This window comes from Leptomonas pyrrhocoris (genome assembly GCF_001293395.1).
Source record: "Leptomonas pyrrhocoris isolate H10 chromosome Unknown, whole genome shotgun sequence".
Lineage (NCBI taxonomy): Eukaryota > Euglenozoa > Kinetoplastea > Trypanosomatida > Trypanosomatidae > Leptomonas > Leptomonas pyrrhocoris.
In genome coordinates this window covers 1,132,347-1,147,067 of record NW_015438360.1, presented here as the reverse complement: position 1 = coordinate 1,147,067, position 14,721 = coordinate 1,132,347, and the positions used below count along the sequence as shown (strand labels likewise).

The window sequence follows — 14,721 nt, the reverse complement described above, 5'->3', positions numbered from 1 at the left end:
TACAATGCATTTCAGGCCTCTGGCACATGAAAGCGCAGAATGAGGGCGTGCAGCCGAGCGAGAAAGCAGAAAGAGCCTTCGGCTTTTATTCGTCTTGTTCTCCTTCAGCGTACAGTTAATATTTTCACAATCGTTAATACATGCAGACGGTTGCTCTCCTCTTTCCTCGTATATCTACCGCTGCGCGAATAATTACTCCAGAGTCGTATGGGGTCCATCCTTTTACCGTGTTCCATCACGCATCTCTATCGATGGAACCAAACACACACACACAGAAGGGACATAAAAACTTAAAGTTGAAAGTAATCAAGAAACGACGTTACACAAAAAAAGAAAAAGTACCTTTTCTTGAAAAAAAGAAGAAGAAAACGAGTACGGTGGTTATCACAGCACTCTGCGCTTCGGCTGAGACACACGGCTTGCGTATAATAGTAATCGATGCGCATTCCGTTGGTCTTGCAGACACGAGTGCGTTGTGGGGAGTGTGAGAAGGTCAGGCTTGCAGTGCGGTCCCACAGACGTTACCAACTCTTCTGATCAGTGAAGCTCTGACAGGGGCAAAATCTTCCAAATCAGGGATCAAAGTGCGACACATTCGAGGTGGCGGAAGAAGTCAGCGTCACCACGGTGTTAGAAGAGGAACTCCTCCACGTGCACAGCAACGCCTAGTTTTGCGCAGGCGTTGACGGCGTCCGCCACCATTCTTTCCGGACCGCAAGCCAGCACCAGCATGCGCGTCACATCGCCTTTGACCAGCCCGGTTGCAGGGTCCGTCAGCGTCTCCACAACCTCACGGAACACATCCGGGCGGCCCTCATGCAGTCGTACACATCCACCGGGATGACTCGTCGCGGCAGCAGCGGCGGAGTCAATGCCGTCTCCTTCCAGCTCCTCGCGGAAGACGCCTACACGGCCTCGTCGGTCAGCAACACCGCTTGTCACCACAGCGAACTTCTCCAGCTCACCCTCGCGGGTCACGTAGATGTCACACATGAACGCCTCTGCAGTGCGCAGACACCTGGCGTTCCCCTCCAGCATTGCCCGTACGCACGAGTTCATCGCGGCAGCAGTCGTCCCCTTCTCTCGCTGCTCCGGCATCCGCACGAGGCCGCGGTACGACACCGGCAGCTGCAGCATGTCCGCCACGGCACCCACCAGCGACGCAGACCGCGTGCTCCACACCATCCGCACACGCGGCACACCAGCGCCGTCGGCGCTCCGCATGTGCGCGCGCAGCAGCGACCCGTACACCGACACGCACGGCGCGGCGCCGATGCCGCCCGCGACGAGCACGATGTCGTCGTAGCGGCTGTAGTCCACCGGCGTCCCGCAGGGGCCCTCCACGCCCACGCTGAACACCTGCCCGCTCCGCACCATGTCGTACAGCCGCCCCGTCCACGTCAGCGGCCCCATCGACTTGATGTGCAGGTAGAACACCGTCCCCGTCGTGCTCACCGCAACGCCGCCCGCGTCCGCCGCCCCGTCCTCGTCCACCACGCTGGTCAGCGTGAAGGGGTGCCACTGCAGCGCCGTCAGCTCCGGCACGCACACCAGCACGTACTGGCCGGGGTGCACGCAGCGCATGTCCCACCGCCCGGGCACCGAGAAGGCCAGCTCCACCGTGTCCTCGCTGATCGTCCGCGCGTGCACCACACGCACCACCGCCGACCGCTGCCACACCCGCACCAGCTGGTCCGCCAGGAACAGCGTCAGCCCCGGCAGCATGTACATCCAGCCCGCCGACGCGTGGAAGATCATCATGGGCAGCGTCATGTAGGTGGCGCCGAGGTGCGCGTAGTAGAAGAGCTCGTAGAAGCGGCGCCGCATCGCGTTCAGGCTGAAGATGCCCATCGCCACCAGCAGAAACCACGTCGTCCACGTCGCCACACTCACTGTGTAGTCGTCCATCACACGTTTCTCGCCCACAATGTTCGGTATTTTGTTTAGGTTCTCCATCAAGAGGTCGTAGTCTGCGAACGAAACGTAAAAGGCAATAACGTGGGCCAGCGTTGCCGCAAGCATGCAGTAGCCCACCGCGCGGTGGAACCACAGCAGGCCGTCGCGCGAGACACCGAGCACCGTCACAATGACGGACTGCCGACCCACAGGCAGCAGCAGCAGCGACAGGAAGAGGATGGCGAGCTGACCCATCCCGCGGGCCCACCGTTCGGCTCTCTTGATCTGCCGACTGTCGGGAGTGTCAGCCGTCCAGGCAACTTTGAAGTTGTGGTCCCGCACCCAGTAGATGGTGAAGAAGAGGACGAGCCACGCCGTGGCCGCCATGAAGGCTGCCTCGCCGTACGTGAAGCACGCACAGCGCGGGATGCGGCGCTGCATCCAGTACCGACCCGTCTGCGTCTGCCGCAGCACAAACACGATGATCGCCAGCGAGAGCAGGTACACGTAGAAGAAGACGTTGCCGGGGAAGAGCTTCAGAATGAGGTCTTGCGAGACGCGGATCTGACCGGTGCGGAACCACGCGTATGGCATCTCAGGCACCGTGGAGTTCCCGCTGCGGTGCTCCCTCGAAATGCAAAGGCTGGCGAAGCTCGCAATCCCGTAAGCAGAAGTCTTGCGCGGATCGTTGGGCAGCCAGAACGTCAACAGCGCACACGCAACAATGCCGAGGCACAGCCCGATGATGCGCGAGAGCTGCTTCTTCCACGGCGTGGCCGCGTACGTGCGTATGCTCGGAGGCTTCGCCATGGGGTTGGCGGAAGTGGCCGCGCAGGCGCTGCCCTCTCCCGGGGAAGAGGTGCTCGTGTTCGCAACCAAAATGGAAGCGTCGCTGTGGCTCTCTCCACCGTTTTTGTCGGAGGGGTTCACGGCAAAGTCGCCGGCGATCGTTGAGTGAACGCCTTCGCTGGTCCCGACGGCGCGGAAGGCCTTCTGCAGCAGCCACAGCGTGTAGACGCGGTACCACATCACACACGACAACGGGACAAGTGCGACGAAGAAAATACTAGACAGAAGGGCGCTGAAGCTCTCCCCGCGCGACTTTGCGACGGAGGGGTGACTCTCCACGCCGAGACAGAAAATGAAGGCACACTTCGCTGGATTGGACGCCCACCGCACAAACGACACCACACCGGTGAGAAAGAAGAAGAGAGCAAGACCCACTTGTGTGACGATGGCGGCGTGCTGGTACACCACCCACTTGCGGCCGGTGTGAGCGGGGTGGAACGTGTAACGCACAAACAGCTGGGAGCTTTCAAAGAGAAGCGCAACCGACGAGCCGGCAAACGTGAAGAACGTGAGGATGCCGAGCATCCCCGCGCCGTTGTAGCCGTGGGATCGCGGCTGACCTGGAACTGGGGGCTTGAAAAACGGCATGGAGCGCCACGTTAGTAGACCTGTCAGGGACAGCGCAAACGTCAGCGCTGCCCCAACAAGAAGAACCAGCAGTTGTACCTCACGCATCAGTGGAGCGACGTGCAGCATGCGTGGGACAGAAAGGGAAAAAAATGCCGGACCACACTCAACAGGTTCTGCTGTGTGTTCAAGTCCAGGAAAAAGAGTTGTTGAAAGACTACACTTGTCAATCCGCAAACAAAAAACTGGGTCTGCCAGAGGATCAATTTGGAAAATATTGAATCAATCCAACAGCATAATATATATATATATATATATATATATATGAAAAATATAACGTTTCGGGTAGAACTGAAGGTTGCAACGCGGTTGCTCTTCTTAGTTCTCCGCGTTGCTTACTGTGAAGGTATGAGAATTTAACCGTCTCCGCCAAACAATGAGAGAGTTGAAAGACAACAAAAGGGATATCAATAGCGTAATAATAAAGCAATAGTTGTTGAAAACAAAGAGGAAAGTAAAGCAGAAAAAAATAGAGAACAATAAAATGCACGAAGCCGTAATTATAATAGTAATAATAAAATATATAAAAGAAAATTTGTATTCAAGGGGCTGACGGTGCCTTCACGAGTCACCCCTCGTTAGTATTGCCTCACCGCTGCTCCAACGCTACCTATATATATATGAACTAAAGTGAGAAAATTCTTCGTGGCGCCGCCGTTTCTCTGAATGCTGAATCTTGATGTAGTGTGATGAAGCAACGCTTGACACGGCCACGATCACTTTCTTAACGTTTCAGAACGAGGCTGGACGCGGGAAAAACAAAAAAAATGACAGCAAAGCAAAGAACGACTGTTGAATAACAACTAAGAGCACAAAAGATAGGAGACAGAAAACTCCAGCAAAGTGTCGGAAAGGAATTCAAACTTAACTGTATATAGAATAACTAGTCTCCTCAGCAAATCAACGAAAAGAAAACAGCAGTTAGGCTTTAAAAAAGAAACAAATGAATCATTTATCGAAACAGAGAAGCCACGGAGGAGCAGACCCTGGCAGCAGCGGTCGACGGGTCCGTTGAGGTTCACGTTCTAGAAACAATGTACTTCACTCTGTGTCTCTTTTTTGATACTCGATAATAGTTGTGATGGAAGCCCTCGAAAACAAAAATAGAGCACGTTGGCACTCGGATTCACAAAAGGAAAGGTCTTTTGAAAAACGAAGAATGAAAAGCCCAAATGTGGCCCTGTCGTGTTAGAGAAGGTCTAGCTGCTTACAAAAACTATATATATATATACAAATGGTCGAAAGACGAAACAACAAGCAAGAAAAAACACACGACAAGAACGTTAAAAACAACAACAAAAAAATGCTTTCCTTCTCCGTCGTTGAGGCGCTACTTTTAGGTGTTTGAGGGGGAGAAATTTCGTTGTAGTAACAGCACAAGGAAGTCTTTTCTACACGAAAACAACCCTTTCCACCTTGCCAGCACGAAATTTAGAGAGGAGAAGTAATCGAGAAGAAACAAAGAAGAACAACAAATACAAACAGACAAACAGACAACAGCCAATCAAGTAGACCTACAGCGACGACACTGTATAGTTTGCGAAAGAAAAAACAAACACTAAGACGACTAGTGCAGCGCTTCACCGTACTAGTCTTTTTTCGTTTTGAAATTTTTCCTTTATTATTATTATTTTTTTTTTTTATTATGATAAACAAATCACAAGTAGCGAGGGATCGCGCGGGAGGAAAACGCAGAAACCCAACCGCAGCGCCGCTTCTACGTGGGGCGCTCCTGTACATCAAACGACCAACCAAAGCGCAGATTAACAAAGAGGCGACGGGACGGGGAACAACAACAAAGAAACGAAAGCGAAGTTGGAGGCTTTAGTTGCGGAGAGAGAAGACAAACAGAAGGCAGAAAGAAAAGTAGGTGGAAACGAAAACGAGAAATGACGAGGCTCCACTGTTCATTCTCCGAAGAGCGACAATATCTTGAAGTGGGGGGGGGGGGGTAAGTCGGCAAATAAAAAAGAACAGTGAATGCAGTTGCTGCTTGTGCGGAAGCCGTACTGTCTTCCTTTTTTCGTTTGGAGAGGGAGGGGGGAATGAAAAAGAAAACAAAATCGAAATGAGAGCAAAAGTCAGGAACGTAGCTTCATACGTTAGCGCGACTCTCGTTGTGTTGTGCGAATGCAGCGGGGTCGTTAAGAGAGGTATTCCGCGCCTGGTCTGAGTAAAAGCAACGGTGTTCCAGAGTGGGGGTTGTACAACGATGTCAAGAAGGGAATACGCGCATGAGAAAGTTGGCGGCGGAGAGGACCACGCATTCGATACAATGAAAGGGAAAGAGGAGGGGGGAAGAGAGAAGGTGGAAGGGAGACAACGTCGACACCGACAATACAGGATCGCTACGCAAACATCTCAGCACAACAGCGTGCTGATGCTCATTACAGGCCGACCATCAGCTCAAACACGTCGAGTAGCACCAGTTGTGTTGTTAGCTCTGATCTTAAGCTCCATCTGTTCTATCGTTAGTACTTTATTTTTAAAAAAAGCACTAATGCGGTGCAGCGCAGTTTTGATAGGTGTGTAGTTGGGTAAGAACCTGTCGTTGCGTCGATTGAAAATACAAAAAACCCTGTTTACTGAAATCTGCATCAGGTTTGCCATTACGAAGAAGTGACTCGCTGCGTCGAAAAGCGTAAGTGAGGAGCTTGTCAGCGCACCCAAACACGAAGCGATAGCTTGCGGTTGAAAAACGGTGAGCTGATAGTGTCCGTGACGTGCAGCCACAAGCTGCGCCATGTCGTGCCAAAGACCCAACGGGTCACTGAGGGCTGCGTTTGGCGACACTTAACGAGACCGGAGAGAAGCATTCAAACAATAAAAAAAGAGAAAAGAAATTACGCGCGCACGCCTACGTACTCTCGAGAAGAAGAAGAAAAGGGTCGAAGTGCGTCGGTGCATGTGCGCACAGGAGCAGGTATGGCACGTCTTAGAAGAGAAACTCTTCCGTGTGCACCGCAACGCCGATCTCAGCTGCAGCAATTACGACATCCTTCACCATTCCTTCCGGACCGCAAACAAGCACCAGCTTGCGCATCGCATCCCCGTCCATCTCGTTAGTTGCGGGGTTCAGGAACGCACTACGTATCTCGAGAGGCAGATCTGGACGACCTTCAAACACACGCAGCCGAGCACCGCGATTCACGGCTGCTGGCACTGGCGGTTGCTGCGGCGCCGCGCGCTCCATAACCAGTTCCTCCTCTTCCACCTCTTCCCGGGCCTTGCCACTCAGGCGCTCGGCGAGCATCCCTGGAGCGGAAAGCTGAGTCTCAGCGGCAGCGGCGCTCAACTCCCGCATCTCATGATCCAGAAGGGCAACTTTCGCCAGTTCGCCGCTGCGTGTAATGTACACGTCCAGCGCAAAGTCTTCGTTTCTTACCCTCTGCGATGCGGGCACCTCCACCGTGGTCTCCGTGTGGAGGACAGCTGGCACAGAGGAGCGCGTTGACGGCGCATTCGCAGTGGTTCCCGAATTCCCTTTGCGTCGCTGCGGAGTGCGCACGAGGCCGCGGTACGACACCGGCAGCTGCAGCATGTCTGCCACGGCACCCACCAGCGACGCAGACCGCGTGCTCCACACCATCCGCACACGCGGCACACCAGCGCCGTCGGCGCTCCGCATGTGCGCGCGCAGCAGCGACCCGTACACCGACACGCACGGCGCGGCGCCGATGCCGCCCGCGACGAGCACGATGTCGTCGTAGCGGCTGTAGTCCACCGGCGTCCCGCAGGGGCCCTCCACGCCCACGCTGAACACCTGCCCGCTCCGCACCATGTCGTACAGCCGCCCCGTCCACGTCAGCGGCCCCATCGACTTGATGTGCAGGTAGAACACCGTCCCCGTCGTGCTCACCGCAACGCCGCCCGCGTCCGCCGCCCCGTCCTCGTCCACCACGCTGGTCAGCGTGAAGGGGTGCCACTGCAGCGCCGTCAGCTCCGGCACGCACACCAGCACGTACTGGCCGGGGTGCACGCAGCGCATGTCCCACCGCCCGGGCACCGAGAAGGCCAGCTCCACCGTGTCCTCGCTGATCGTCCGCGCGTGCACCACACGCACCACCGCCGACCGCTGCCACACCCGCACCAGCTGGTCCGCCAGGAACAGCGTCAGCCCCGGCAGCATGTACATCCAGCCCGCCGACGCGTGGAAGATCATCATGGGCAGCGTCATGTAGGTGGCGCCGAGGTGCGCGTAGTAGAAGAGCTCGTAGAAGCGGCGCCGCATCGCGTTCAGGCTGAAGATGCCCATCGCCACCAGCAGGAACCACGTCGTCCACGTCGCTGCGATGGTCGTGAAGTCGTTTATGACGGACGCCTCTCCGATGGTTATGGGCAAGAAGCAGAGGTTGTGCCAAAGTAGCCCGTATTCATAAAAGGAGTAATAGAAGATGGTAATGTGGGCCAGCGTTGCCGCAAGCATGCAGTAGCCCACCGCGCGGTGGAACCACAGCAGGCCGTCGCGCGAGACACCGAGCACCGTCACAATGACGGACTGCCGACCCACAGGCAGCAGCAGCAGCGACAGGAAGAGGATGGCGAGCTGACCCATCCCACGACCCCACCGCTCGGGCCACTTCAGCATCTTTGGGTTGATGCCGTTTCCCCACGCATTCTTATAGTTGTGGTCCCGCACCCAGTAGATGGTGAAGAAGAGGACGAGCCACGCCGTGGCCGCCATGAAGGCTGCCTCGCCGTACGTGAAGCACGCACAGCGCGGGATGCGGCGCTGCATCCAGTACCGACCCGTCTGCGTCTGCCGCAGCACAAACACGATGATCGCCAGCGAGAGCAGGTACACGTAGAAGAAGACGTTGCCGGGGAAGAGCTTCAGAATGAGGTCTTGCGAGACGCGGATCTGACCGGTGCGGAACCACGCGTACGGCATCTCAGGCACCACCGACGTCTTTGTGTTTTGAGTTCGTGAAATGGTCAAATTTGCAAAGCGCGCGATGTTTGCGGGGTGAAAGCGGCGCGGATCGTTGGGCAGCCAGAACGTCAACAGCGCACACGCAACAATGCCGAGGCACAGCCCGATGATGCGCGAGAGCTGCTTCTTCCACGGCGTGGCCGCGTACGTGCGTATGCTCGGAGGCTTCGCCATGGGGTTGGCGGAAGTGGCCGCGCAGGCGCTGCCCTCTCCCGGGGAAGAGGTGCTCGTGTTCGCAACCAAAATGGAAGCGTCGCTGTGGCTCTCTCCACCGTTTTTGTCGGAGGGGTTCACGGCAAAGTCGCCGGCGATCGTTGAGTGAACGCCTTCGCTGGTCCCGACGGCGCGGAAGGCCTTCTGCAGCAGCCACAGCGTGTAGACGCGGTACCACATCACACACGACAGCGGGACAAGGGTGCAGAAGGCCATAAATCCAACGAGGAAGTTGAAACTGGCCCCACGAGTCTTGGCAAATTCAAAGTGCTTTTGAACACCCAAGCAGAAAATGACGCCGCAGCTCGCTGTCTCGCGCCCCAGCTTGTGCAGCAGCACGGACGACCAGATGAGAAGAAATAGACCTAGCACAGCCTGTATGGAGAGGGCGACGCACAGAAGACGTTTCGCCTGATCGTGTGCGTGCTGCGGCAGGAAGGCGTAGCGCACAAACAGCTGCGAGCTCTCGTACAGGAGCACCACCCACACCGTAGAAAACGAGAAGAGGAGAATAACGCCTACGATGCCGCTGCCGGTGTAGCCGAAGGTGCGATTGAGGCCGGGCTGCGTATCCTTGTTAAGCGGCATCTGCTCCCAGAGATACAGACCAGTGACAGAGAGTATGAAGCAGACGAGGGCAGCCGAGAGAAGGTATCGGAGCTGCACTGGGATGGGCATCACCCGCATCACGATGACTTCTCCACCCGTTTTCTCCATTTTCCTTCGAGAAGTGCCAAATTTAACGCTGCTGCCGTAGAGTATCACAGTTTTTGTGAGAGCAATAGTTGAAAGGAAACAAACAAAAAAGGTAATTGGCTCTTAAAAGGAGAAGCGAAAGCAGAAGGCTCTACCTGCGATCACGTTGTTGCGTCGTAAGCTATCCCACGCTGGTATTCTAACGGTTTTTATTGTTGAGGAATATACAAAAGCGTGTTGGCAACCTCGCGTTCAACGACAGCGGAAAAATCGAACGCGTTCCCACAACACTAAAGAGAGCTTTTTCCAAAGCAGGGTAATAACTAGAAGACGAGAAGAAAAAAGTTAGAGTTGATGGACCTGCCAGCCGGCAAGCTCGAAAAAGCAGTGTTGGGAAATATTTGGAAGAAAGCGAGGGAACTAAAAGAAAACTAAACAAGCTGTGCAAGGCGGTATCACTATCGTTAGCAGCTCAGAAGAACCAGAGGAGTGTGGAACAAAAAAAAAGGTATACGATTAGAGAAAAACAACATACTACTGCTGCACCGATGACATACAAAAATAAAAGAAGAAGAAGAGTGTGAAAAGAAAAGTGTTACGCTGCTTTAATAATAATAATAATAATAATAGTAGAGAGAGATTGGTATTACTGAAAGCAGCATATCGTTGCAGCTACGCGGAGTAAACGCACCACCCGAAAGGAAAACACATATATGATGTTATCCTCGTTTTCGTACGAGCAACACGAAGACACGGCTCGCGTCCTACCTTACTTTCTGCCAAAAGGGAAAGGTGTATGCTGAGAATTACCTAAGGAAAAGGAAAACAAAAAATATGTGTGCCTTCTGCTTTGTTGATGGGGCGACTTGAGGCTCGAAGATTACTCGTGGAGGCTCAACCACAATAGGACAGCAGCTTTGCTCGAGTTCGCTGCAATGATGAAACCCCAAAGCGGTAAGAGAACACACAATCAAAGAAACTCCAAAGAAAAAAAGGAGAAAAGGGAGAAAGAGAAGGAGAGTTTTAATAAAGTAATCAGCTTTTCAGGTGAGCTGCCGGTGTGCAACACGGCAAAGCAGCAAAAAAAAACAACACACAACACGCGCGTTCTTTTCGTTCATTCGTGCGTTGCTTTGGAGAGTCTTCGAGGGCAATGAAGCTGCCCTTCGGTTGTCGCTGCTACGGTAGCCTGCTGCGGCAGTGAAGCAACGGCGGCACCTTTCAATTACTCCATCTTAACGCTTCAGATTTAAAGGTACTCGATGTGACGACACGCAGCAGAGAATAGGAAAGTGATGAGGGACAACAGAAAAACGGTAAAGGCCTTCTTGAGGCGCCGCCCACGTGGTTGTGCTGCAGAACTTTCTACGCCACCGTAGTATGGTAATGCACCGTCGACAGTGGGAAGCGTGGGACATGGTGGTGGGGGGGGGGGAAAGAAGAGAAAAAGCTGCCGTTTTTTTTCTTCAATATTTCAATAACGGGAGCAACGCAATGAAAGAAATCGCTCGAACACACGCAAGACGTGCCATGGCTTTCGTTCAGTCACAGCAGCACTTTCCAGTGCACCACCGTGCCGTTTGACTCCCGTGCCTCTTCCTCAGTGATGACGGCGCGCTGCAGGTCTTTATCGGGCAGACGACTCGTGACCGAGGCGCCGAGCAGCGGGAGCCACCACGGGGCAGAGGGGAGTGGAATGGGCTGCAGATGGAGCCACACATCGCCGTCGTCGTCGCTTTCGTCGTCGCTCTCGCCCTCGTCGGAGCCGCTGTCTCGCTCACTGCTCGTCTCTCTTCGCACCCGCTTCACCATCGGCACTGAGCTGCTCTTTTCTGGATCGACCGGTGCTGCGTCGCTTTCTTGGGGAGGCGCACCGGAGCCATCCGCGTTACCGCGCTCGCCTTGGCTGGAGCGAAGCCGCCGCTGCCTCGCCCTCCGCTCCATCTCCACCGCCTCCCACACACCACCTCCGCAGCGGCGAATGACAAAGGCGTAGAGCTGCCGCACGTACGGCACCGCTAACGCCTCCCCCGCCAAGATGCACGGCTCCGTCTCTCCATGAGAGGAGGAGGCAACGGCGTCGCCCTGCACCACGCGCGCGAGTAACTTCTCCAGTTGTCCCGGTGCTTCTCGTACCTCTCGCGGATAGGCACGCCGCAGTTCATCGAGCAAAGGGCACGACGCGCGGCTCCGTCGCTGTGCGCGGCCACCTCCCTTGCCTTTTCCTTTTCCTTTCACCGACGACCTCGATGCCGCGTCCAGACGTCGCTGCTGGGGAGCCACGATGACCGATCGATAAGCCCTGTAGCCGAAGGCGTGAATGAGCGCATCTCGATACTTCGCATCGCTAAAGTCGATCCCTAGTTCTTCGTCTGGTGAAGGACCACCAGCTGGCACGTAATCTTCGTCCTCTCCCTCTTCTTCGTTTTCTTCGTCGCTGCCGCTAGCTCTCTCGGCGTTATGTATCGCCATGGCAGCCGCCACAGCTGGCAGGCGCTCAGCCAGCCTCGCCGTCGTGGCCTCGCCGCCGCTGCAGAGCGCCTGCACCCCACCGACGTGAGAGTTGCCATACCGCGTCGAGCAGCCAGATTCCACGCGACTCACGCTCACGGTGTTGAGTGAGGCGTGTAGCACAACGCATGGGGTGCGGTTACACGCAAAGCTATCGGCGACGGTGTCGGACAGGACAACGAGACGGCGCACGTGCACCTCCTCGTGAAAGCAGAAGCGAACCCACTCTTCCTTGTAGGAGGCGCTGCTCGAGAGGGGAAGTACAAGGAACAGAGTGCGATCGTGTAGGAGAGGGAGTAGATGCCGGCGTAGCGTTGCCGTGCATTGATTCGTGGGTGAGGCGCTTCGGTCTCCGAGAGGCGAGGAAGCCGCGGCAGCTTGGGGTGACGGAAGTGTGCGCAGAAGCTCCTCGGTGAAGGGCTGCAGGAAGGGGTAGGTAGGCTGCACATCGCCCGCCTCGCAAACATATGTGGCGGCGCTGCTGGCGTAGAGGATGATCGGAGGCGAGCTCGAGGCCATGCGAAACGGCTTACGTTTCTCCTCTGTGTATTCAAGTGTCCGCCGAGCGGTCTCTTTGTGCTGTTGCTGTTGTTAGGATTTGATCAAAAGCCGTATTGCAGAGCATTATGAGAAGAACGCGAATAAGCAAGAGAAAAAGTGTTGAGTTTGAAGTGGCACCCCACACGCGCTGTTTTGCCTTGCATCGAGATCAACGCAGTCGCACAGAACCTTCGCAACAGCATTGCGTAACTTTTCTCTCTCTTTCTATGGGGCGTGGAAGTCAAGAAGTCGGCAATGGCGCTTCTAGAGCTTGAAAAAGATAATACAGCCTGTCGTATACAAACGGGAAAAGGACGTTTTCCAGAGAGTACGTTTGCCATGATGTTGAGTGACCTATTCAGCACCTTTTGGTTAGCGTTAAGTTCCACTCACAGAAAAGAAAGAAAAGAGAGAGCCCCAGTGGAGGCACCGACGTGTGGGTGTTCTGTTCATCACGCGCGCATACCGCACAAGGAGGCGTTCAACCACAACAACACACGCACACACAATATGCCAGGAAATGCATCTCCAGAAAGCAGTTTACTTCTTTTTCTTATTCTGGCGCCCTTGCTCCTTCAGCGCCTTTTCCATTTTTTCCTCCTTCAGCATCTTCTGGCGGTGCTCGAGTTCCACCGCGTTTAATGCCTTTGTCTTACCCTCTGTCCATCCCGAAATGATCTGCACCACAAAGCCCACCAAGGCCACGCTAAGCATCACATACTTTTGGTACCACGGCACCTGGCGTTGCTTGCGGTCGAACACGTCCGGCGAGGGCGCGGTGTAGCCGTAGACCCACACGCGCTCGAGGTGCGACGCGGCCGCGCCGTCCTTGTCGGCCGCCGACCTGACAGGAATAAAAAAGACGGCCGAGAATTCGTGCTCGGTGATCCAGCGGAAGATGACGTCGCCATTCGACACCGTCTCGGGGGCAGCAGCAGCAGCAGCAGCGGAGGTCGCTTCACCTGCCTCGGTCACCGCCTCCGTCGCCTTTTGCCTGCCCGTCGCCATCGTCGCCGCACTCACACGCGCCAGCGCCGCCGTGTCGCTCAGCGGGTTATTGCTCATTTGACGAGCCTCCACGCGGAAGGCGAAGTCCACCGTCGCGGCAGGGGCAACGGAGCCCTCGCTCATCGCCTCCCGCTGCGAGCGCAGTGCCATGACCTCGGCGGGCAGGTAGTACACCTGCGCCTTGACCTGCGGCGAGTCGCTGTGGAGCAGCTGCAGGTCCAACGCAAACAGCGACGGACGCTCCTCCTCGCCGCTCGCGGCTGCGTTTGCGTCCTTCTTTCCGGGCAAGGTGACGGGCAGGTCGGACAGCTTGTCGTCCTCCACATTACGCACGCGTTGAAAGTGGGGAAGAGGGGTCTGCGTGTCTGAATTGAGGCGTGGCACGCCCAGCGGGATCAGCTCCCCCTGCACCCGCTCCGGGAAGTTCATCGAGCCGCGCATGCGCAGGGAGGCGTTGAAGACACCATACGATTGCGTCATCACGCTGACGCGAAACTGTTGCGCAAAAAACTTCTCAAATGAAGGAAAGGGGGGCGGTGCGTACGTGGCGGCCGCAGCGGTGAGGACGGGAACAACCGCCATCGTGAGGCAAAGCACGGTGGCGACTAGCGCCAGCACAGAACGCAGCCAGGACGATTCCGCCATCGCAGGTTTTTCCACCAAAAAAAAAAGGGAGAGAGGGGAGGGAAAATACCCAATTGCGGCGGCGATATCGACTCTCGAGGAAAAGAACGACGACAAGACTGCAATTCGAATGGCAGAAGGAGAGACAAGGTGCTGTAGCGCGTTGATTAAAAGAAAAAAGGAGTATGCGGCGAAGCCTTCGATGCACCGGCGTGTGAGTAAGTTCAAGCTGCATTCACCACGTGAGAAGAAGAAGAGGAAATGAGATGAACAGTAGGAAATAACACCTATAACAAGAATATAATAAAGCGCTCAAAGGTTCCAAGCAATGTCGAAGAGCTGCTGCTTCCAATGAAACGCCAACACAATAATCCACGTGGGATGAATGGCAGGTCAACAAACAAATTCCTTGCTCTTGTGGTCTCTTGTGAGCGCTTCCGAGACAGGGTTCCAAACAGTAATTTTTTCCTTTTGATCGGGGAAGGTGAAAGAGAGCGACTCTGATGGTGGCTCAGCGATGGAAAACCGACTGACCAGCCTATTTCCTCTTCAGCGCCTTCAATTCCGCTGGGCGCGGGAAGCACCAGGTACAAATACAAAAGAGCAGCACCAAGCCTCCACGCAGTTCACATGAAACACATCCATCCCACTTCCACCGAGGGAGCAGGCGTCGGTGTTTTGGCAAAGGTAACAAACCACCAACAACCCACGAAATCAATCCGTGTTCCACACCTTTCACCCCAAAGCAACACACCAAACGCTCAGCAGCGGCGCAGCGGCAGCATCAGAGTTAAAGGGTTCATATATATAGCTTCTCATTTCAG

At 55.3% G+C, this 14,721-nt stretch overlaps 4 protein-coding genes across 6 annotated transcripts; all 4 read right to left on the bottom strand.

Annotated features, from left to right (window-relative positions):
- Positions 1-630: 630 nt before the first annotated feature.
- Positions 631-5,543, bottom strand: ABB37_02875 (putative ferric reductase; the record flags this gene model as incomplete). The annotated part of the gene is made up of 1 exon (XM_015800023.1): positions 631-5,543. Exon 1 carries the CDS (start codon positions 3,439-3,441, stop codon positions 631-633), a length of 2,811 nt encoding a protein of 936 aa, XP_015661625.1. The 5' UTR covers positions 3,442-5,543.
- A 764-nt stretch (positions 5,544-6,307) lies between these two features.
- On the bottom strand, positions 6,308-10,146 carry ABB37_02874 (putative ferric reductase; the record flags this gene model as incomplete). Its single annotated transcript, XM_015800022.1, has 1 exon — positions 6,308-10,146. The coding sequence occupies exon 1, from the start codon at positions 9,233-9,235 to the stop codon at positions 6,308-6,310; it is 2,928 nt and encodes a 975-aa protein (XP_015661624.1). The 5' UTR covers positions 9,236-10,146.
- Positions 10,147-10,759: 613 nt separating this feature from the next.
- ABB37_02873 (hypothetical protein) lies at positions 10,760-12,312 on the bottom strand (the record flags this gene model as incomplete). Of its 2 annotated transcripts, none has more annotated exons than XM_015800020.1 (1): positions 10,760-12,312. In XM_015800020.1, the coding sequence occupies exon 1, from the start codon at positions 12,242-12,244 to the stop codon at positions 10,760-10,762; it is 1,485 nt and encodes a 494-aa protein (XP_015661622.1). In that variant the 5' UTR covers positions 12,245-12,312. The 2 variants fall into 2 exon arrangements, with proteins under 2 accessions (XP_015661622.1, XP_015661623.1); XM_015800021.1 differs by having other exon boundaries at positions 10,760-12,306.
- Positions 12,313-12,805: 493 nt separating this feature from the next.
- On the bottom strand, positions 12,806-14,128 carry ABB37_02872 (putative mitochondrial hypothetical protein; the record flags this gene model as incomplete). Of its 2 annotated transcripts, none has more annotated exons than XM_015800018.1 (1): positions 12,806-14,128. In XM_015800018.1, the coding sequence occupies exon 1, from the start codon at positions 13,916-13,918 to the stop codon at positions 12,806-12,808; it is 1,113 nt and encodes a 370-aa protein (XP_015661620.1). In that variant the 5' UTR covers positions 13,919-14,128. The 2 variants fall into 2 exon arrangements, with proteins under 2 accessions (XP_015661620.1, XP_015661621.1); XM_015800019.1 differs by having other exon boundaries at positions 12,806-14,096.
- Positions 14,129-14,721: the final 593 nt, after the last annotated feature.